General features: G+C 45.6%; 1 protein-coding gene across 1 annotated transcript in view; it reads right to left on the minus strand.

Moving 5' to 3' along the window:
• Window positions 1-2,289: 2,289 nt before the first annotated feature.
• The window catches only part of SHPK (sedoheptulokinase), a 39,173-nt gene continuing 16,714 nt past the window's right edge, over window positions 2,290-24,748 (minus strand). Inside the window, exons 4-7 of the mRNA XM_063449306.1 lie at window positions 11,506-11,658; window positions 10,989-11,164; window positions 6,090-6,290; window positions 2,290-3,023 (exon numbers count right to left, since the gene is read on the minus strand). Of these exons, the coding sequence (XP_063305376.1) occupies window positions 2,629-3,023; window positions 6,090-6,290; window positions 10,989-11,164; window positions 11,506-11,658 (925 nt within the window). The 3' untranslated portion in view covers window positions 2,290-2,628. The remainder of the gene's footprint in view (window positions 3,024-6,089; window positions 6,291-10,988; window positions 11,165-11,505; window positions 11,659-24,748) is intronic.

The raw sequence follows: 24,748 nt of genomic DNA on the forward strand, positions 1-24,748 counted from the left end.
TACCCAGCTAAACTCACTAATTAATTGTTGAAATGCTAAACTTAACAATAATAATAAAAGTGCTAAATGCTAAATTCGACAATATAGTGTAATCCTCACACCCTCGATATTTGTAAACTACAATTCCCATGATGCTCAGAAAGCCAAAAACATTAAGGCTTTTCAACAGAGTGCTGCATAAATAGAATTTGTGATCAAACCACATTTCTGGGGGGGAATGAAAGAGAAATATAAGAGAATTGCCGCTGACCAAATTCTTGGTCACGGGAAAAAAAATCAAAACATCTTTAGCATCAAATCATGTGACGACCAACAGTAATTGTGGTTGCTAAGTGCCTTTTAAGGTTCTGCAATCAATGAGGGGGGAGTTGAGTGGTACAGTATTTTTTTTCCCTTTTAAATTACAATAATATTAGTGGCGAAATGTTTCTTTCCAACAAATGGGATGTATCCAGTTGGTTTACAGGCCAGAAAATGAATCATTATAAATACAATAGTAGATTTTGCAACATTTAATACTCTACTACGCAATGACCAGATTAGATTATGCTAGATACAGTATGTTGGAAAATCATGATCTCCTGTTGTGTTTCTGAAAGCATAGTTTACTGTATACACCAATAGTTATTCTGATCATTTTGTTAACGTTTTATTCACTCATCAAACCAATATCTGCGCAACCATTCAGTGTCTTTCGCAAGTCATTTGGTGCACATAGAGTCCTGGCAAAGCACAAATTAAACACCTTATCGCAGGGTAAATTTTTTCTTGACTTTTTAACCAAAAATATAATATTTAATTTGTCTCCCATGTTAGAATTAGTGTAGGACCCACCAATATTGTGGTACTGTGAAGTAGTTATGGGCTTCACACGATATAACTATATGGTGGAACTGAGTCCCCATACTTGTTTGCTGAGAAAGGTGATTTTAAGTAGCCCTTAAAGAATTTAACACTGTATTATTATTGGTGCGCTGTTTCTTAATCTGTATATTGTATCTGCATGCGTGCCGGTGTGTGTATCAGTATCTATATATGTGTCAGTGTTTATGTCTGTATCTGCATTTGTCAACGTTTGTATATGGGTGTGTCTGTATGAGCATGTGTGTCAGTGTGTGTATCTATATCTATATGTGTGTCAGTGTTTATGTCTGTATCTGCATGTGTCAACGTTTGTATATGTGTGTGTCTGTATGAGCATGTGTGTCAGTGTGTGTATCTGTATCTATATGTGTGTCAGTGTTTATGTCTGTATTTGCATGTGTCAATGTTTGTATATGTGTGTGTCTGTATGAGCATGTGTAATAATATGCATGGGGCTGGTTTAAAAAAAACAATACTATAAATTCTGAGTGAGTGCTGTTTTGGATTGTGAACTATGCAGCCTAACAACATATGCATGTAATACAATTTTTTATTGAATACGTTAACTAGTTAGAATATTTTATTTTTAATCATTATCTTGCAACACAACTTCTTCATGTACAACAAATGCTAGAAAAAAAAAGTAGAGAATCAGATTTAATTATTGGATCTCTATTCCCTGAATGGTAGATCTAAATAAGCAGCATTAGTGTCCATAACTGTAGTGATTGATGAAACTGCATCTAGATTGCAGGTAAAGGACACTCCACTTAACATGATGAACGAGTTTTGTCATAAAGGCCAAATCCTTCTAGGGTAGAGCTGGAGTTATCTCAGGTACAAAGCAGCTCCAATGTGTGGAAATATTACTTTGGGCAAATGAGTATCTACAGGTCAGCAAAGCACAATGTGTGATATAATTCTACGACAGCTGGAGATCTATATTTTGACCTGCTGTTCAGTGTAGACGTCTGCAAAATACTGCCATCCTGTGGTGACCAGTGACGGTCCCAATAGGTAATCAAATGTTTTAGAATTACAGAAACCCATTTCTAGTCATTTGTTTCATGTTGTGAATTTTATAATTACAAGGGAACAAAAACAGAACGGGGCTTTGAGCCCTTGGAATGATTAGAATTGCCTGTATGGAGTCTGACAACACATTAACAGTATATAAATAGTCCATACTTCCAAATGTAATACTTTAGACTAGTGTAGCCCACCATGCTTTTGGTGAACAAATTCTACGGACTAGACCTGGTGTAGATCTGCTGACTTGTAAAGGAACACAATAAGTCTCTAGAACCAAAGGAAAAATAAACAATTTTATTGATAGAAGGATTTGCATTTTTATGAAGAAAAAAAATATCACTAGCCTATGTTCTTTTATTCAAATCAGTTGATCATTTAGTAGAGAAAGGAGGCTTCAAATTAGTAGGGATTTGTGTAGGTAGTAAAGATTTGCTGCCTTGCACTGACGTACAGCTACAATAATAACATGTAGAACAATATATACTATAAATAATATAGCATATATAAGACAGAAGTGACTAATGACTAAGTGATTGAAAGCTCTTTGAACAAAATTATGCAACATGTAACAGATTACAAGATGCATTTGTATTTCAAATCTGCCCCCTTAAAGTGCTTGCAAACTTACTTTGATAACACTATTCCCGCTCATGCCCACCATCTCCCTGTCCATTTTGCAATAATATCCCAAATGCCAATTTCTTTAAAAAAAACAAAAATACAATGCCCCAGCTACCTGCACTTTATCATCACCATAGCTACACCTACAGCTGAATCTACATCATTTCCATATACCACGGGGAATGGAAATATCCTTTCTACTTCCTGCCTTAACACATCATTCCTTGCTAGAGCACTGCCACTTCCGATCAGTCTTGTCACCCCAGACTCCCGAAGCCGATGGGCAGAAAGCATAGTGTGCAAGTTCTCGATGATCCCTCTGCAAAGTGCTCTAGTCACATGGCCCAAGGAAAGCTCAGAGGCTGTGATGTTTGATACAGAAGCCAGTGCGTCAGGAATGTGTCTTTCACCAAACAGTATGGGGCAAACTGTAAGACCACTCTCACTATGAGACAAGGCCGCTTTTATCACCTGGGTATATAGGCTGGAGTCGGAAATGTCAAGTCCTACAATAATGAAAAGAAAATGAAAAAAAAACGACTGGTTACACACTTTCATTACATGGAACGAAATTCATGAAATATATCAAGAGAAGACAAGCAATATATCTAAAACAAAAAGGTGGTGTAGCCTGGTTATACAATCAGGAGGAGCATATAAACATACTATCCCAGATCTCCGGGTCTGGTGTCATTGCATCGCAGGCAATGGCAGTCAGCACATAAACACAGACTAGGACAGGGGTGTGACAGATATTGCAGATATCAATTGTTTAACAAGTTGTAGAAAAATCTAAATGTAGGCAATGTTAGGATGCCTTAAATGTAACTGGTCATCTGATTTTGAAATCGACTCACTGTGAATAGCTCTGTAGATTACCTAGAGGTGGACATGTATAGCGCATTTTGCATTGTTCTAACGCACTGTCAACAGAGGACATTTTATCTCTATTAGAAAGTGTGTAGGTAGGCTGTGTGAGTCTCAGGGGAGCATGGCTAGGTTTGCCTAGATAAAGTAATTGAAAGGGACACTATAGTCACCAGAACAACTATAGCTTAATGGCGTTGTTCTGGTGTCTACTGCCCATCCCTGCAGGCTTTTCAGCTGTAAAAACTGCCTTTTCAGAGAAAAGGCAGTGTTTACATGGCTCCCTAGGTACACATTTAGTGGTAGTAACTCAGACAGCCACTAGAGGCACTTCTTGGGTTAATGCTGGAAAACGTGCGGCACTGACGTTCAGCATCTCCACGCTCTGCATGGAGACACTAAACTTTCCTAATTAAGATGCATTAAATCAATGGAGATGCTGATTGGCCAGCACAGTGTTTGGCTCCGCCCCAATAGGAAAGCATTGGATTGGCTGAGTTCGCCAATTCTGATGATCTCAACCAAAGGGCGGATTGGAGCAGGGCCAGCACTGGCAGACCCGCAAGGCACTGGAATAAAGGTAGTTTTTTAACTTCGTTAAGGGGGGCAAGATGTGGCCAACCACCTAAAAAGTGTTTTTAACACTATGAGGTCAGGAATACATGTTTGTGTGCCTGACCCTATAGTGTTCCTTTAACCTATAATGTTCCTTTAATTAGAAAAAAGTTGTTTTGGTGCATAGAGTTTCACTTTCAAAACACTTTATAAAACAGTTTAACCCCTTAAGGACCAACCTTCTGGAATAAAAGGGAATCATGACATGTCACACACGTCATGTGTCCTTAAGGGGTTAAAATCTTAATTAAGTGAAATATTCTGGTTTTCATCAGAATAAGAATTAAATATTTTATTTTAAACATGTTTGCTGAATTGTTTTGCCAGAAACATTTCTGAAAAAAAAAAATCAGAATACATGCTACTGTTAAAACATACATATAAGTAGCTGTGTAGTTTAGTAACATTTTCTGGTGAATACTTAGAATGGTCTTCCACGATAAAGCTGATACTTTTACAATACAGTAATTACAAGTGTACTCAATGTTTTAATTGGTGTTGTGTGCATGTATTTGCTTATATGAAGATATTTTGTATCTCACGCTCACGAGAAGCTGAGTGAAGCTACCAAAGAGATTAACTCCCATCAATCTGGAGCATGCCAGGACTCTTTCATTGCACAGTGCTGATCACACTATGTATTACTGTACTGATTTAATACACGTCACATTATCCAGTATCTAAAAATATGAACTGCTGTTAAAAGAAAAACCTGATCATGAAATATTTACAGCTATGAATCTCTCTATATACTGTACACCACACACCGTTTCACCTCCTTATCTTAGCCTCTCTAACTTACACTAATAGTTTCCACACTGATTTCTACTAATGAGTCCTTTTTTTCAGAAAAGCAAATGAAGCTGGAAAATTAAAAGGAGATAACACAATTAGATAAGTGCAGGCTCAACTCAAGGCATCTGTCATTTCCTGAAATCATTAGCTGATGTGTGGCACAGACAACAACTATACTCTATTCCTCTCATTTTTTATGGTAAAATGAAAAAATAAAAAAAAAATTCCCTTGGGCTTACTTGTTGCAGAGAAATCTGACTCTTAAAAACTGTGGATTTTTGTAAATCTACATTGTTTTTTTCTTTTTTGGCTTTTTTTGTATTTTTATTATGCACAGGTTTTAAATATTGACTGGAAGTACTCCTTATTTTTATTTTTTTTAAAGCTATAGGCTGTATCACCGGATACTCTACAATTTCCAAATTAATTAACAGAGGCTTATGATCACATATGTAATTTAGCAGATGTACAGATTCCTTCTGCAGTCCATTATTTACCCAAGAGCTCTGTAATACACTGTGCTGTTAACCATTTGACATTGAAAGATTAAAGGAACTCCTCAAACTCAATAAATCCTAGAAATAGTTATATTAGATATAGTTCTAGGAAGCGGTCTTTGAAACTGCGCCTTTTAAATATTTTGTGAGAAAATATCAAGAACTGACAAAAACAGGAAGGATATTTATAGTTTTTACTTCTAGATCACATTCTCTATAGAAATTAAGAAAAGAAAAAAAACAAAAAAACACGTTTCTCTGCTCTCTAAATATTATCTATCTATCTATCTATATATATATATATGGCTTTTTAATGGGCATTTGGTCCAGATGTCACCATAATGAATCTGGAAAAATCATCCTCTCTTGCAGTTCACCTGTTTATTAGCAGTCATGGCTTAAAGGACCACAAACTCGTTTTCCTGGCACTATAGTGTTACTAGGTCCCCCCCAACCTCATGGCCACCCTCCCGCCGTGCTCTGGGGGGAGGCTGGGGACTCTCCTCCCTCTTCTGCCGAATGCGCATGCATTCAGCCAGTCCATAGGAAAGCATTCTCAATGCTTTCCTATGGACGCTGGCGTCCTCTCACTGTGAAAATCACAGTGAGAAGCGCGGAAGTGCCTCTAGCGGCTGTCAATGAGACAGGCACTAGAGGCTGGATTAACCCATATGTAAACATAGCAGTTTCTGGTCCTTTAACCAAGTTTATTTTATTATCATGGACACAGGAATTAGAGTGCTGGATAAGACAAACATCCCTGTGCTTGTCCTTATTGGAATCCATAGGGACTCTTACCTAGTTCAGAGACCCATTGAGACAACATTGCAACAAATGAAGCAAACACGTTCCCTCCATTCAAAGAGGCTGCCACGGCAAGGTAACGTTCATTGAAGTATGGAAAGTACACCACTGCTTCTCCAGGGCTTGGATGGTCTTGTGGCTTGAAACCCTCTGGCATGGAAAATGTCAGCTGTGCCGACGTGCTGATATTAAGGACTTTCAAAAACATAGAGAATATAAGTTAAATTGTGGTAAAAAAACAACTGGACAGCTGCTAAATATATCTATGAAAAGTGTTGCAAATTGACGGGCTTCTTTCAAACGATGTGACATATTACTATGAGTTGGTAGCAGAGCATTCCTGGCACCATAACCACTACAGTGGGCTGTAGAATTTACGATACTTGGAGTGTTCCTTTAAAACTAGCTATGCTAGAATGATTCCTGCACTTCTTGCTTCACAGGTGAACTTAGAGAAAGCTACTTCATAGGTGATCTTGCTTAAAGGGACTCTATAGTCACCATATAAAAGCAAGAAAGACAGGTCCCCCAGCCTTCCTTCTTGCTTTTATATGAACTTTCATTCATTATTTCATTCAAAAAAAAAATTCGGTGTTTTTATATTAAAAACTTACCTCCGTTCCAGCGCCGAGCTCCCCGCTCGGCCGCGCCCCCCTTTTCGTCAAAATGACGAAATCGCGGGGCCCAATGGGACGGCTTCGCGCTGCACCAATCGCATTGAATGCCGCCCTATGAAGAACCTGAGCGCTTTACCGCACCCCTGTGCGGCGGGTGGGGGCCCTAAAATTATCAATGAGGGGGGGGACCTACTGCCCCCCCCGGCCCCCACCCCTGAGCGGCGGGTGGGGGCCCTAAAATTATCAATAAGGGGGGGACCTACTGTCCCCCCCCCGGCCCCCACCCCTGTGCGGCGGGTGGGGGCCCTAAAATTATCAATGAGGGGGGGACCTACTGTCCCCCCCCGGCCCCCACCCCTGAGCGGCGGGTGGGGGCCCTACAATTATCAATAAGGGGGGGACCTACTGTCCCCCCCGGCCCCCACCCCTGTGCGGCGGGTGGGGGCCCTAAAATTATCAATGAGGGGGGGGACTTACTGCCCCCCCCCCGGCCCCCACCCCCGAGCGGCGGGTGGGGGCCCTAAAATGATCAATGAGGGGGGGACCTACTGTCCCCCCCCGGCCCCCACCCCTGAGCGGCGGGTGGGGGCCCTACAATTATCAATAAGGGGGGGGACTTACTGTCCCCCCCCCCGGCCCCCACCCCTTAGCGGCAGGTGGGGGCCCTAAAATGATCAATGAGGGGGGGACCTACTGTCCCCCCCGGCCCCCACCCCTGAGCGGCGGGTGGGGGCCCTACAATTATCAATAAGGGGGGGACCTACTGTCCCCCCCGGCCCCCACCCCTGTGCGGCGGGTGGGGGCCCTAAAATTATCAATGAGGGGGGGGACTTACTGTCCCCCCCCCCTGAGCGGCGGGTGGGGGCCCTAAAATTATCAATGAGGGGGGGACCTACTGTCCCCCCCCGGCCCCCACCCCTGAGCGGCGGGTGGGGGCCCTACAATTATCAATAAGGGGGGGGACCTACTGTCCCCCCCCCGGCCCCCACCCCTGAGCGGCGGGTGGGGGCCCTACAATTATCAATAAGGGGGGGACCTACTGTCCCCCCCGGCCCCCACCCCTGTGCGGCGGGTGGGGGCCCTAAAATTATCAATGAGGGGGGGGGACTTACTGTCCCCCCCCCCCGGCCCCCACCCCTGAGCGGTGGGTGGGGGCCCTAAAATTATCAATAAGGGGGGGGGACCTACTGTCCCCCCCCGGCCCCCACCCCTGAGCGGCGGGTGGGGGCCCTAAAATTATCAATAAGGGGGGGGACCTATTGTCCCCCCCGGCCCCCACCCCTGAGCGGTGGGTGGGGGCCCTAAATACAAAGGGGGGGGGACCCTAGTTAACCCTCCCCCCCCCAAAAAAAAAATATCTCCCTACCTACCCCCCTCACCCTAAAAATAATGAGGAGGGACCATTAACTAAAAACCTGTAAAAAAGAAAAAATGAGATAAAATCAACTTACCATTCGATGTTTTCTTTCTTCTAAAATCTTCTTTCTTCAGCCCCAAAAAAGGCCAAATAAAAATCCATAATAACCAACGCAATTAAAAAAAAAAAAAAAAAAACGAGCGCAAAAAAAAATAATCCATCTTCACCCATGGAGGGCTCCGCGCAGACTGAGCTCCGCAGGGCGGGGGAAGGCTTATAAAGCCTTGCCCCGCCCTGCAATTATGCTAAGAACACTCTGATTGGTGGGTTTAAGCCAATCAGAGTGCTCTTTGTCATTTTACAAGCGTGGGAAAGTTCTTTGGAATTTTCCCACGCTTGTAAAATGACACAGAGCACTGTGATTGGATGGATTTCAAGCCATCCAATCACAGTGCTCTGTGTCATTTTACAAGCGTGGGAAAGTTCTTTGGAATTTTCCCACGCTTGTAAAATGACACAGAGCACTGTGATTGGATGGATTTCAAGCCATCCAATCACAGTGCTCTGTGTCATTTTACAAGCGTGGGAAAGTTCTTTGGAATTTTCCCACGCTTGTAAAATGACACAGAGCACTGTGATTGGATGGATTTCAAGCCATCCAATCACAGTGCTCTTTGTCATTTTACAAGCGTGGGAAAGTTCTTTGGAATTTTCCCACGCTTGTAAAATGACACAGAGCACTGTGATTGGATGGCTTTAAATCCATCCAATCACAGTGCTCTGTGTCATTTTACAAGCGTGGGAAAATTCCAAAGAACTTTCCCACGCTTGTAAAATGACAAAGAGCACTCTGATTGGTTTAAACCCACCAATCAGAGTGTTCTTAGCCTAATTGCAGGGCGGGGCAAGGCTTTATAAGCCTTCCCCACCCTGCGGAGCTCAGTCTGCGCGGAGCCCTCCATGGGTGAAGATGGATTATTTTTTTTGCGCTCGTTTTTTTTTTTTTTTTTTTATTGCGTCGGTTATTATGGATTTTTATTTGGCCTTTTTTGGGCTGAAGAAAGAAGATTTTAGAAGAAAGAAAACATCGAATGGTAAGTTTTTTTTTATCTCTTTTTTTTTTTTACAGGTTTTTAGTTAATGTTCCCCCCCTCATTATTTTTAGGGTGAGGGGGGTAGGTAGGGAGATAATTTTTTTTTAGGGGGGGGGGGGGGGGTTAACTAGGGTCCCCCCCCCTTTGTATTTAGGGCCCGCTCAGGGGTGGGGGCCGGGGGGGACAGTAGGTCCCCCCTTATTGATAATTTTAGGGCCCCCACCCGCCGCTCAGGGGTGGGGGCCGGGGGGGACAATAGGTCCCCCCCTTATTGATAATTTTAGGGCCCCCACCCGCCGCACAGGGGTGGGGGCCGGGGGGGGGGGACAGTAGGTGCCCCCCCTTATCGATAATTTTAGGGCCCCCACCCACCGCTCAGGGGTGGGGGCCGGGGGGGGACAATAGGTCCCCCCTTATTGATAATTTTAGGGCCCCCACCCGCCGCACAGGGGTGGGGGCCGGGGGTGGACAGTAGGCCCCCCCCCTTATTGATAATTTTAGGACCCCCACCCGCCGCACAGGGGTGGGGGCCGGGGGGGGGACAGTAGGTCCCCCCCCTTATCGATAATTTTAGGGCCCCCACCCACCGCTCAGGGGTGGGGACAATAGGTCCCCCCCTTATTGATAATTTTAGGGCCCCCACCCTTCAACCACTATTGTGGACCGTAAGCGTCCCTGTGGGTTCGGGCTTCAGCTGTCAGCTGAAGCTGAAGCTGTCAGCTGAAGCCACGCCCACAGCAGTGCTGACAGCCTCAGCACACAAAGCGCGTTCACAGTGCTTTGTGTGCTGATAGCCCGTCTGATGCATTCACCCAGAATGCATCGGACGAGAGGCCTTTTTAGGGCCTCTGAACTCGGAAGTCCCTCTGGTGGCCGTCTGATTGACTGCAACAAGAGGTGTTCCAAGCTTCCAATGTAAACACTGCATTTTCTCAGAAAATACAGTGCTTACAAGAAAAAGGCTCAGGGTAGCTGTAGCACTCACCTGAACAACCTCATTAAGCTGAAGTTGTTCAGGTGACTATAGTGTCCCTTTAAAGCAAAAAAAAAAAAAAAAAAATCCTTTAGATGTGAAACTTACATATTAAAGGACCACTATAGGCATCCAGACAACTTCAGCTCAATGAAGTGGTCTGGATGCCAGGCCCCCTAGTTTTAATCCTGCAGCTGAAAATGTTTACACTGCAGGGTTTATCCAGCCTCTAGTGTCTCCCTGACAGCCACTAGAGGTGCTTCCGCTATTTACACTGAGTAAATCGCAATTTGACGCTGGATGTCCTCACAGAGCCCAGCATCAAATAAGATTGAGTAATGCTTTCCTGTGGGCGGGTTTGAATGCGTGCCCCCCTCTGGCCGTGCATGCGCATTCGGCTCCACTCAAGAGCTGGCATCGGTGGGGGAGGAGAGGTCACCAGCGTCAGGCTCCACTGAATTAAGGTTAGTGGCTGAAGGGGTTTTAACCCCTTCAGTGCCGAGGGAGGGGGCACTCCAAGAGTCTATAGTGCCAGGAAAACGGGTTTGTTTTCCTGGCACTATAGGATCCCTTTAAGCATTTCCTGGATAACACACCTTTTTGTGTCTGCATATGTTGAGCACAATTGTAAACTTTATAGTCAGTAGGTTTCACAGTTCAATATTCTGGGAGCTTCAGAACCTCTAGTAGATATTTTATTTTATTGCATAATAATACAAAATATCCCTTTAAAAACAAATTGTAATAATTTTCAATCCTTTTAGGTTTATTGGAAAGATTTAGGACAAGTGATTTGACTTAATATTTTTAAAAAATATACCCATTACAATGGGCTAAACATATGATGCGTACCAGCATCCGTATTCTCAGTCATAGAAGAGTAAACAGAACACTGAAAGTCTCCCAGTGCAACTCCAACTTCAGTCCCTTGTGGAATGCCACACCAATCACAAGACAACTTTCCCGCTAAACATCCAGAATCCGCAATCTCGGGCAGCAAGGACACAGGAAAACCAGATGCTTCTAATCTAGAACATTGTTAAAATTTAGCCACTTGATTAAGGAATGCAAAAATAGAAGACAACAGCGTGAAAAAAGTCTGTAGATAAGCCCTGTCGTTTTAATGTAAATTATTAAATATTAGCTGATAGTCCCCCTAACTATATGATGGCAAATAGGCTCCTTGAAGGTTTTATATCACACATTCCCAGTGGATGTCAAACATCACATACCCCTTTAGGTTAATGTGAATTGTATGAATCATAGCATTATATGGTGCCGTGTTTCATCTATTGGAGTCCTATGACAGGAGAAGAGAAGACCAAGGGGATACTGGAAACACATTGTATTTGAGCTAGTATGTACTTACATGTCCGTATTCCAGGTTTTGGAACAGGTGTTAAAATATCCCCAGCTGGCAGCATTCTGAACAGACATTTTAGGCACTTCAAGTCCACATAGCATGGAAACGACATAATCCTGGATGGTTCCAGCTGCATCATAGTTTTGAAGAAAATCTGACCTAAATCAAATGAAAAATACCATATCTCCAATTTATGAGGAATCACATTTCCTCGACACACAGCATTTGCTACCAGTTTGACTAGCACATAGCGTTAATCTTATTCCTAATTATTTATTTTGGTGTGTCCAGCCTACTATGCTATGTTACTGGTACACTGGCAAAAAGAAACTTTGAAGGAGAATGAAGTAATGTTCAGGTTATTTAAACTTTTCATTTGCTGGCAATTATTTTTCAGCACAATTCACGCAGAGGTTCTTTTGTCAGGGACTCAAATTATGCACATGGCTTTATCTTGGTAACCCATTCTTCATTTGTAAAAAAAAATACAACAGCAGCACCGTCTACCCCAATATTATCAAAATCCCCTTGGATACTGCGAAGAGTTTAATGAATGTGTTTTGCATAAACACTAACTTTTGCAAACCACCTTCATTAGACTCTTCTCAGTGTCCAAGGGGTGTCTATCAAATTGGGGGGAACCAGGTGTTTGCTAGGCTCCAAACCGCCCCTTCCCCCAAAAAAGCAGATGACCCCTTCACTGACAGAGAGATCTGTCCACTAAGTAGCCTGACAGGGCACTATACTACCAATCTTTCTTTTTATAATGGGTAGAACCTGACTAATGTAAGATTAAAGATAAAAGAATACTAATATACTTCTGCTCCCTCCACAATCTGTAACGGTCCGGAGCTAAAAGACCCTTTAGCCCTCACCCCTTCCCCACTCCCCCTTAGCAAGCCTATGGTGGAGGTAGTATTGCTATGGTAAATAATTTATTCTCAGGCAGTTTTTTTGAACCTGAGGAATATGAAACATATTTTTCCAACCACGTTATCAAGTTTGGCGCGTCTCTTTAAAGTGAGTAAATACAATAATCAGTTTCCAAGCCTGGGTAGGTAGGTGGAAGCATGGTGAAAGGCATGGAGGGATAGATATGCCTAATTACTTTTTAGTAATTAACAGAACGCTCCAAATTTAAAAATAAATGTGTTTATTTCTGACATTTTGGATGTTCCATTTTGCAGAGCAGATTTAGGACCTTCGAGATTTCAATTAAAATAAACTGAAGTGCTTTAGAGGACCAGAGTGCTCCTTTAAATCGAGGAGATGTTTTTTAAGGTGTTTCAAGTTTTCTTTCAATGATATTACACATATCAAGATATAATAGAGAAAAACAACCTTTGCTATACTTATTAAAAGTTACTTTTACAATGGAGAATGATGAAAAATTGCTGCAAGGATGATATTGTGGCCACTGATACAGTATGGAACTAAAAAAAAAAAAAAAAAAAAAAACAAGCAAAAAGGCGCTAAAAGTGCAAAATATTGGTACAAATTATAAAAAAAAAAGGTAGAGCAGCACCTAAAAGTGTACAAGCTCACAAGACACCATACAGAATAATAATACAAATAAAAAGGTGCGCTGTACCTTTACAAATTTAAAGTGCGAATTAGTGCATCAAAATAGTGCAGAAAAGAGTGCATACACAATATAAACACACTCTATTGAATATACAATATGTGCAAAATTGCAAGTGAATAGTGAAAAAATTATTTCAAAATTAATAACTTACAGAAAATAATATCCTTTGGTGCTCCAAATCAAGTTAGAACATATATTAAAAAAAAAGCACAGAAAGGAGAAACATAGTATAATACTGTTTAAGAAATAAGTTTTAAAACCAACAATTTTAAGATTGGAATATCACTCACAAAGGAAGAGCAGTAGAAGCCTGCTCTAACTCATCCTTATACAGTATACACTGATCAGCCACAACAGTAAAAACACTGACAGATAAAGTAATTTATATTGATTATTTACAAGGGGTGGGATACATTAGGCAGTAAGTGAATTGTCATGTTTTTGAATTTCATGTGTTGGAAGCATGAAAAAAGAGCAACCAACTTTGACAAAGGCAAAATAATGATGGCTAGACGACTGGGCCAGAGCAATCCAAAGCAGGGTTGTTTTCGGTATGCAGTGGTTAGTACCTACCAAAAGTAGGTACCTACCAAAAGTGGTGCAAGAAAAGACAACCTGTGAACCGGTGTTAGGCTCATTGATGCACATGGGGAGCAAAAGCAAGCCTCTCTGGTCCAATCACACAGAAGAGCTATTGTAGCGCAAATTGCTGAAAAACTGGACATGATAGAAAGGTGTCAGAACACACAGTGCACCGCAGTTTGTGGAATAGCCATCAATGGACATGAGAGTCAGAACCGGGTCTTGGCATTCGTGTGGATGTAACTTTGACACGTACCCCCTACTTAGAGATTGTTGTAGACCACAGGATAGTGCATCCTGCTAGACTGCAAAAATTGTTCAGGAATGGTTTGGGGAACATGGCAAAGAGTTCAAGGTGATGCCTTGGCCTCCAAATCTCAATCCGATTGAGCATGTGTGGAATGTGCTGGTACAACAAATCTAATCCATGGAGGCACCACCTAGCAACTTGCAGGACGTAAAGGATCTGCTGCTAATATCCTGGTGCCAGATACCACAGTACACTTTCAAAAGTCTTGTGGAGTCCATGCCTCGACGCATCATACCAGTGTGCCTGCACGAGGAGAACCTACACAATATTATGTAAGTGGTTTTAATGTTGCGGCTAAGCAGTTTATGTTATAAAACACTAATCACCTGGCAAATTACACAAAGAACAACGTACTGTACTGTTTTACCATTAAAACTACATCTTTGATTTTATTCTATACTACTGTAGGCATAATCATCTTCCTTTGTTTATCCAAATTGCTATTCGAATTGAGAATGTTAACATGTAAGTCTTAAGAGCATTTATGTATATTTAATAGTGTATGTCAATTAAAAACAAATATTTACTAAATAAAAATGTTTCTTCTCTGTAAGCTCTGCTCCCTGGAGGTTAGTTGCCTAGAAAATGAGTCTTTGCAATAAAAGCACAGTCTGCATGATGACGTCTACGTTAACTCAGGGTAATATTTTGAATAATTTATAAAATTATAGATTCACTTGTTTTGGAATAATATTTCCACCTTTGGGATTCATTTACATAATATCTACTTTATGTTTCATGCAATCTCATGCCTTGAAGTGCATCTGACAAAACAAACATACTGTGGAAATACTTAAATCAATGTCAAAGCCTTCTTAAAGTTGAAATGTGCCTGCATTAAAGCCACTAAGGGGTGACCTGGCCAGGTTGTTTTTGTAATATTCAGAAGAAGATTGGTGTTGTGACCCCCTCAATGCAGGGGCGTATTAGCCGCGAGGCAAACAAGGCATTTGCCTTGGGCGGCATTTTCCAGGGGGCGGCAAAAAAAGCCGCCCCCAAATGCCCAAGGCAAATGTCTTGTTAGCCTTGCGGCTAACAGATATGCCGGCGGGCTGCTGGGCGGCGCTGGTGGGCGGCCGGCGAGGGAGCACTTCCCCTGAGCTGTCTGCTCAGCTCCCTCTCGCGCCGCACAGTGAGGCTGGGAGGCGGAGCCGGAGTATGACTTCATATTCAGGCTCCCAGCCTCACTCTGATGCGCGCGAGGGAGCTGAGCAGACAGCTCAGGGGAAGTGCTCCCTCGCCGGCCGCCCACCAGCGCCGCCCGACCGCCCAGCAGCCACTGGACCACCAGGGAGGAAGAGACACCCCCCCTCCCCAGCATTCCCAAAGGTAAGGAGGCTGGGGGGGGGGGGTGTTAAATTAAAAAAAAAAGTGTTAAAAATACATTTTTAAAAAAGTGTTAAAAATAAATGTAAAAAAATGTGTTAAAAATAAATGTATAAGTCAGCATGCTATACAACAATCTCATTCACGTCATAATTATTGTCAGCCCACAAGCTAGGTCCCAAGTATACCTGTTTTCATATCATTGTCTGACATACCATGTTCCTACTTGTATGCTACCTTTACAACAACAAAAAACAGAAAATGTGCAGCTCTTTTTATATGCCACATATATCTACCATGTGAAATGCTTGTATTCTACAATGTGTAATGGCATAACAAAAAGTCTGATTGCCAAACTATGGCACAACCAAAATAAAGAATTAAAAAAAAAAAAAATTAAAAAAAAATGTGTTAAAAAAAATGTGTTGGAGGGCGGAGCCTGACTGCCGATGAAGATGGCCGCGGTCTGAGAGAGCTCCGTGGCGGCAAACGCAACTTAAGCACATAAAACGGGCATTAACACCGGCAATCCACCCGTGAACCGAGCACTGCATACCCGACCCACACCGGAGCAAGCTGAAATGGGAGGCGGACGAAAATCCAAGTCCGGAACGGCCGTGGCACCAATCTTCAGAACCAGGTCAGACAGAGAGGCGCCATGCGCACACAGCATGCAGGCCTCGGACTCAGACTCTGACACCAGCATTACTAGCCATAGGAAGGAGACATCACCCCTTACCAGGCAAGACCTCAAGGAACTACTCACAGACATGAAATCCCTAGTGGCAGATGAACTTACTAAGCATCTGGCCCCAATCAATGAAGGCCTGACCGCCCTAACTAAGCGCACACACACGCTAGAATCCAAAATGGCTGACGTTACCGCCATGACCTCCAACCATGAGGACAAATTTAAAGACATGCAAGAGCAAATAGCCTACCTGGAAGACTTACAAGAAGACCTTAATAACCGGTCCAGGCGAAACAACATTCGCATAAGGGGCCTGCCTGAATCCGCTGCACCAGAAACCCTTAACGCCATGCTCCTTGAGGCCTTCAGCAGCCTGCTGCCAGACGCCTCGCCATCCGACCTCCTCCTAGACAGGGCACACAGAGCCCTTCGCCCACCCACAGCAGGCTCATCGCAACCCCGAGATATTATAGTTCGCTGCCACTACTTCCACATTAAGGAGGCGATCATGCGGGCCACCAGAGAGACCCCACTGCAGATTGAAGGCCACACGGTGCAACTGTACCAAGACCTAGCACCCTCGACCCTTCGCAAACGCAGAGAACTAAAACCGCTGACCCAAGCCCTCCAGGCACGGAGAATTCGCTACTCATGGGGCCATCCCTTCAAACTTATGGTGCGGCGAGACAACCACACATACACGCTATACAGACCATCGGAAGCCCAAGAATTCGCTACACAACTGGGCCTCCAAGACCTAATCCTAGATTCGAACGCTGCCCCACAACGACAACCAGCGGCCCAACACGGACCATGGGACCAACAGCCACAAAGGGAACGCGACAGAAGACAACGCCCTAGACAGCCTCCAGCCTAAACCGAAGCCCACTGTCACAGCCGCGTCTTGGCTCCACTCACGGCACCTTCGCTTCAAGCCCACCCTACTAACTGACCCCGGACACACAGAACTAATACCATCAGCACTGCCAAGCCGAAACTAACGACCTAACCGCAAACCCCAGAACCTGCCAAAATGCACTCAACACTTATACCTGCCCTCTGGCCCTCGGGACTCACTCAACATCACCAGGGCCTTATCCCGGCAGGCGCGACCACCCACCACAGCTACCCTTGCCGCCGGCCTTGAGACATACCGGCCTGCCGACCTTAACCTGAGGCCACAACAGGCTCCAGCGACCCACCCCAAGATCCACAAGATGCTGTTCATCATCCACAACCGCAGACGAAGACGACCTCACCCAGCGATGAAGCACTCCAACTCACACCCCAAGACCCGGCTGATAAAGATCGAACTGTGAAAACTCTAAGTACATTGGGACTACAGTAAGATTACAGCGGGGACAACTTTTTTGCCTTATTCCTACTGTTTGGGGTGGGGGGAGATGGACAGGGTGGAGGGACCCGGGGCCCTGGTGGTCCCCCCTCCCCCCCCCCCTCTTCTGAGGTGGGGGGACGGCGGGCCGCGACGGCCTCGGGCAGGGATGACATGATATGATATGTGCACCATGTGGCTCACACACAACTTCACTTGAGGCACTGGGGGGGCTGGGGGAGGCGGGCTTGATGGAACACAGTGGGACTCTGGCGGCCTTACCCCCCCTCCTCCCAACGGGGGTGGGGGGCGGCGGGCTGCGGAGGCCCAGTAACAGACAAGATAACGGCTCCCCTGAGTCACAGAGCACGCGACCTGGCTGGAGGACGGGAGTGCATAGACAGTAAATTACAGATGGTCTGGGCCCTGGCGGCCGTCCCCCCCCCCTCCCACGGGACGGGGGGGGCGGCGGGCCGCGACGGCCTAGAGCCACTCAGAAAAGGCATTCCCCGACAACTACAATGACCCCAGACACTCTCGGGAGGCACAATAGCCCCTCACGTCCCCAGAGAGACTGGGACCGGGGCAACACGACCCTCCAGCTTGGCCAGACCACCCACACCTAAAGAATGATCAGCCAGGTCAGTGCCACCATGCCCCAGACAATCTCAGACAAAAAATACTGACTACTAATTGATTAGTAGCTTAAGACAGGATAAAAAAGCCTGACAAACCATTGGGAGGTCAAAGGCAGGGATCCCTGCAGGGAGGTATTTCCCAGCCACTCACAACTACGGTGGTTTGATACTTTGACATCCCACCCACTTAAGGTATGAAAGCAGTTTCAACCTTGGCTGATCAAGCGTAGATACATGATGACAACCCAAACTATTCTTATCTTACACGCATGCCATACAGCTCCTTGTGATATATGTAACAACTTATGATAACTGTTAAAAATGCTTATTTTGCAGGACACTTATTGTATCCCACAATTTGTTCCCACAACTTGCTCCTGTGTGTCCCCCTCCCCCCCCCGGACAAAACAGAAAAGTAACAGAAGGGAAAAGCCAAAAACAAAAGACGCGACAACCTCTAAACTCCATTGTACATAGTTAAGAAGCCTACCTTCCAGGTTTCATTCTCCCCGGTTCCTTACTAAGACAAGACTGCCCATACGAACCTATTTGCCGTTTGCCGCCCACTCTCAGACGAACGACCATTACTCCCCCCACATAACCTGTTCCGTACCGCCGGTCTCCGATCACACTGACCAGTGAGACCCCCGGTACCACAGTTCACCTTTGCTGGCAATTGACGTAAGACCAGCACGTTTACCCCCCTCCCCATACACCTTACCCGTCCTCTGAATCCTCCTGCTGCCCTTCTGGGACCACCCGGGCCCAGACTTCCTCCCTTCCTCCCCATTGACCAGTCCTACACCCCCCTCATACGCTACGACACCTGACCAGACCATTCCTAACCATGCCACTCAACTTACATTGTATCTCCATTAACGCTAAGGGCCTTAACAATCCCAAAAAACGCCATGCCCTATTACGATGGGCACACAACCAAAAAGCAGACATTCTCCTACTCCAAGAGACTCACTTCACCCCCCACAAACACTTCCCACTCAGGAACAAACACTACAACCGCAGCTTTCTCGCCAACTCCCCAGAAGCTAAAACCAAAGGGGTGGCTATCATACTTAAAGCATCCTGCCCCCTGAACGACATCCAAGCCTTCCCAGATAAACAAGGTAGATACCTCACGCTCACAGGCAAAATAGGCTCCTCAACCTACTCCATCACCTCCCTATACGCCCCTACAACCCCAGACGCAACCTTCTGGCAAACATTCTCAGCACATCTCACTACGATCAAAGCCACATTCACCATTGTAGGTGGCGACTGCAACGCCACACACCACCCGTCCATTGACCGCACCACCAAAACTCAGAACGACCCAAGACCGTCACACAACGACGCTCCCTTCTCCCACTTCCTACACACACACAACCTCCTGGACATCTGGAGAGCCCAACACCCCTCAACTTTGGACTATACATTCTACTCCCACCCTCACAACACTTACTCCCGCATCGATTACTTCCTCATCTCCCCAAACATAACATCGAGAATCGCACACACTTCCATTGGTCACATAACCTGGTCGGACCATGCCGACATCTCCCTTACCCTCTCAATCCCCAACATGACACGCCCCTGGACTTGGAAACTTAACTCACAACTCCTACAAGACAAGCTCATAACCTCGTCCCTAGCAGATGACATTAAGGAATATTTCACCCTGAATGACCCCTCCGTGTCCTCCCCAATCACCCTATGGGCGGCCCACAAGCCAGTAATCAGAGGCAAACTCATAGCAATAGCCACAGCGCGTAAAAAGCAGCACAACAGACAACTAATGGATGCCATCTCAGAAATAGGCCGCCTAGAAACCCTCCACAAACGCCACCCGACCCCCTCACACCTTAACCAACTCACGACAGCGAGAGCCCTACTTAAATGCCTCTCCCTCTCAACCACGGCCAAAGCACTCACATGGACCAAACAAAGGTATTATGAAAAGGGCAACAAGGCAGACTCGATGTTAGCTAAACGCCTCAAAAACCTAATAGACACAAAACGAATCTCTAAGATCCGCACATCAGAAGGTACAATGAGCACTGACCCACACACAATCGGGAAAACCTTCCAGCAATACTTCACGTCCCTTTACAACCACACCCCGGACCCCCAAACTGACCTCACTCGATCCTTAACGGACGACTTCCTTAAGAAACTCTCCCTCCCCTCCCTCACTGACACAGCCAGAACACTTATCTCAGCAGACATATCCCCAGAAGAACTACAAGCAGCTATAAAATCCCTGAAACCCAATAAGAGCCCCGGACCTGACGGCTTCACAGCTATCTATTATAAAACATTCGGAGACATACTCACCCCACGACTATGCAAAGTCTTCAATGCAATGCTCAAAGGCAACCCTCTACCCCCCGACATGACACAAGCCAACATTACCCTCCTACCTAAACCCGGGAAATCCCATGAAGATCCAGGCCACTTCCGGCCCATTTCACTCTTAAACATAGACCTAAAACTCCTGACCAAAGTCATGACAACGAGAATTAATCCCCTCCTGCCAAAACTCATCAACCCAGACCAAGTAGGCTTCATCCCCCACAGACAGGCACAAGACAACACCAGACGGGTCATAGACCTAATCTGGTACGCCAACCATAAACGCCTCCCGACCGCCATACTCTCCCTAGATGCCGAGAAGGCCTTTGACCGCCTTCTATGGCCCTATCTATTCGAAGTCCTTCGCAAATTCAAATTCCCACAAGAACTCACCCACTTTCTCCAAGCCATGTACCACACCCCGACTGCGCAGCTACTAATCCCCAATATCACCCCCCCCTCTTTCCCTATACTGAACGGAACCCGACAAGGCTGCCCCCTGTCCCCCCTACTATTCGCTATATCCCTCGAACCACTGCTGGAGACCATACGTAACAACCCACACATCAAAGGACTCAAAATTAGGGACGACACATTCACCATCGCAGCATACGCAGACGACATCCTCCTCACCCTGACTGACCCCATCCCGACCCTGACCACCCTCATAACAACCCTACAAGACTACTCAAAGATATCGGGATACCAACTCAATGCCACCAAATCAGACCTCATGCCGCTCAACCTGACAGAACCCACTATCCACTCCCTAAAACAAGACCTCCCCTTTCGGATTTGCCCGACGGCAATCACTTACCTGGGAGTCCAAATCACTAGTGACACCACCGCCTTATACAAAACCAACTATCCCCCACTCTTCCAGAAAGCAACCCAAAACCTGGAGCGCTGGAAACAGATGAACATATCTTGGCTAGGAAGGATAGCTTCCGTTAAAATGAACCTCCTACCCAAATTCCTCTACGCCTTCCAAGCACTACCCATCCCCTGCAATAAAACTGACCTCAAAAGACTACAAACTGCCATAGACCGATTCATTTGGAACGGGAAAAAACCCCGCATCCGCAGAGCCACATTATATGTACCCAAACTCTCCGGAGGTCTAGGCCTCCCCAACCTTACACACTACCTACATGCAGCCCACCTGACACAAATCCAACATTGGCATCTCCCCCCCGCACACAAACGATGGGTAGACCTGGAACACCTCATCTTTGGCCGAGACCACCCCTCCCAATACATGTGGCTCCAAAGGCAATACAGGCCACTGCCACCCCCCACTTCCCCAGCAATCACCCACTCCCTAGACCTCTGGGACCGACTCAGCGACAAATTTGACCTGTCCACAGGCCTCTCACCCCTCACCCCAATCCTCCGCAACAAAATGTTCCAACCTGGCCTCACACCTCAACACTACGCCCATTTTGAAGACCGCGACATAGTTAGGTTGGGACACCTCTATCCCAATGGCAAGCTCCTGCAATACACAGAACTCCCCAACCCCGAAACCCTAACCACATTTGATCACTTCCGCTACCTCCAACTCCGAAGCTTCGCAGCGACCGACACGGTTCGCATAGCAGCCACCTCGTCCCTGACCAGGTTTGAAAGAGACACCCTTCAGTCACCATCCAGGGAGAGCCAAATATCATCTATCTACATAAACCTAACCACACACCACACACAGATAGCCCTCCCATATATCACGGCGTGGGAAAAAGATCTCGGACCCCCCGTGGACTCCACGGACTGGGCTGACATCTGGGCATCCATTAAATCTATCTCAATCTGCGTCACCCATCAAGAACAGGCATACAAAATGCTCTTCAGATGGTACCTCACCCCCTGCCGCCTGAAGGCCATGAAACAAAACCCCACCAACCTCTGCTGGAAAATGTGCGGAGAAACAGGCACATTCCTCCACTGCTGGTGGACATGCCCTAAACTTACACCCCTATGGAAAACTATGACGACCCTCCTATCCGGACTACTCAACAAACCAGTACCCCTTGACCCGTGGGCCCTTTTGCTCTCTAAGCCCCTGGACAGCTTCACCCGTAGTGAAAATAAGCTCATAGCAAGAATAGCCCTAGCCACACGCCGAGCAATCGCCGAAAACTGGTCCACAACACGTATACCCACTCACTCTCAAATACACACGAAAATCACAGACAGCATAGACATGGACAGACTAACAGCACAGATACATGACACCCCTAAATCATTCCACAAAGTCTGGGACCCATGGCTCGACGGAAACAATGCCCTCCCATGGTGACATACCAGACCCGACGACCTGCACCACCGACGCTAACCACGACTAGGGTGAAGCGCACAGCTTCAACCCACCCCTAACCCAACCCCGCCACCCTGGGCTCGGAGGGAATACCCAGAAGGACAGCAGCACTCTATTCACCCCTCCACAGTTCCTCTCCCTCCCCCTTAACTACCCCCCCTACTTAACACTACCCTCCCTGCACCACCCACCCTAACTTCCTGGCCCTACTGACACAACCACAATCTCTGACCGACTCGAAGGCCACACTCACCCAGACAGTTATCCCCATCCCCCCAACAATGGGACGACCACCACTGAAAGCTTCTGGCTAATGACCCTACGACCTCAACTATCTCTAATAACCGGAATATCCCGGAACAGGTACCTCGAAGGACGCTTCATAACCACCCCTAGAACCCTGTAACTCCACCTGACCGCAGGTAACACGATCCGAACGGTCACACACGTAGCTTTCCTGACTCAAGGTCCTCAAAAGAAAAGGTTATGAGAGATACCAAACCACAATGCCAGAAACATGTCCCACTAAAATATTTTGTATCCTATTGTAACCCCCTAACTAACCAACCTTTTTTTTCTGTAAAAACGTTCATTAACTTTTGTTCATGAAAACTGAAAAATGAAAAATAAAGAATCTTTAAAAAAAAAAAAAAATGTGTTAATGTGGGTGGGTGAGTGTGTTAGTGTGTGTCTGTGTCTGTTAGTGTGTGTGTGTGTGTCAGTGTGTGTGTGTCTGTTAGTGTTTGTGTCTGTTAGTGTGTGTGTCTGTTAGTGTTTGTGTCTGTTAGTGTGTGTGTGTGTGTGTCTGTTAGTGTGTGTGTCTGTTAGTGTGTGTGTCTGTTAGTGTGTGTGTCTGTTAGTGTGTGTGTCTGTGTCTGTTAGTGTGTGTGTCTGTTAGTGTGTGTGTGTCTGTGTCTGTGTCTGTTAGTGTGTGTGTGTTTGTTAGTGTGTGTGTCTGTGTCTGTTAGTGTGTGTGTATGTTAGTGAGTGTGTGTGTCTGCTAGTTTGTGTCTGCTAGTGAGTGAGTGTGTGTCTGTTAGTGAGTGTGTTTGTTTGTTACTGAGTGTGTCTGTTAGTTACTGAGTGTGTCTGTTAGTGTGTGTGTGTGTGTGTTTCTGTTAGCGAGTGTGTGTTTCTGTTAGCTAGTGTATGCGTATCTGTCAGTGAATGTGTGTGTGTGTATTTAGAATGTGGGGCGGGGGGAAAGGTTGGATGGGGGTGGCGCGGGGAGGGGGGGCACCTGAGTTTTGTCCTGCCTAGGGCAGCACAAAACCAGGATACACCACTGCCTCAATGGTTGCTGGTTGTTGCCTCTAAGTATATTTATTGCAAATGTAGTCTTCCTAAAATTGCTAGTTGATGAATAGGTGACACATTATTATATAGCAGCAACGGCTACAAATATGGCATTTAGGGGCAGCTGCAAGGGTCAAGCCGCCAGATCTAAGTGAAAAAGTTGCACTCTCAAAACATTCTTCTAGAGCAGGCTTCTCAAACTCTGGCCCTCCAGAGTGAACTGCAACTCCCATGATTCTATGAATGAAACAGAAAGGCTGAGAATCATGCGGGTTCCCCTCTGATGAGTTGTGGGCGAAACGCACGCGTCAGGGGCCATCGGGGATTCCTTGCATCAGCTTTATGTGTGGTCTTTTTACAAGTTATCGCCACACTTCCCTCTGAATCCCTAACTGCTTGGCCGTGTATACTGAGCTGGCGTATGGGGCAAGTTCCCCTTTTTCATTTCTATCAGCAGGCCGATCACATTTTGTTTATCGTCAGCCACATTAGGCTTTGCAGTTCACGTGCAACACTACAATGTATTCAATGTATTTACTAAATTGCAACATTGTCAGTTGCAATTCTTGACTTACCAGAGGTACACTGAAAACTTATGAACAGGTCCTCTGAGCTACTTATTTAAATGTTCAATTATATCTAGAGATCAATTGTGTTCCATTCAGTTTTAGGTAGAGATATACTTTTGATTTTTGATCTTTTCACTTTACTTGAGATCCCTAAGTTCTCTACATTTAACTAACGATACCTCCATCGTTCCATATTTCTACTGTCCTCAATAGATTGAGCCCAGGTTAACTGAGCTACAATAGGCAATTGCTACCT

This window comes from Pelobates fuscus, chromosome 1, assembly GCF_036172605.1.
Source record: "Pelobates fuscus isolate aPelFus1 chromosome 1, aPelFus1.pri, whole genome shotgun sequence".
Taxonomy (NCBI): domain Eukaryota; kingdom Metazoa; phylum Chordata; class Amphibia; order Anura; family Pelobatidae; genus Pelobates; species Pelobates fuscus.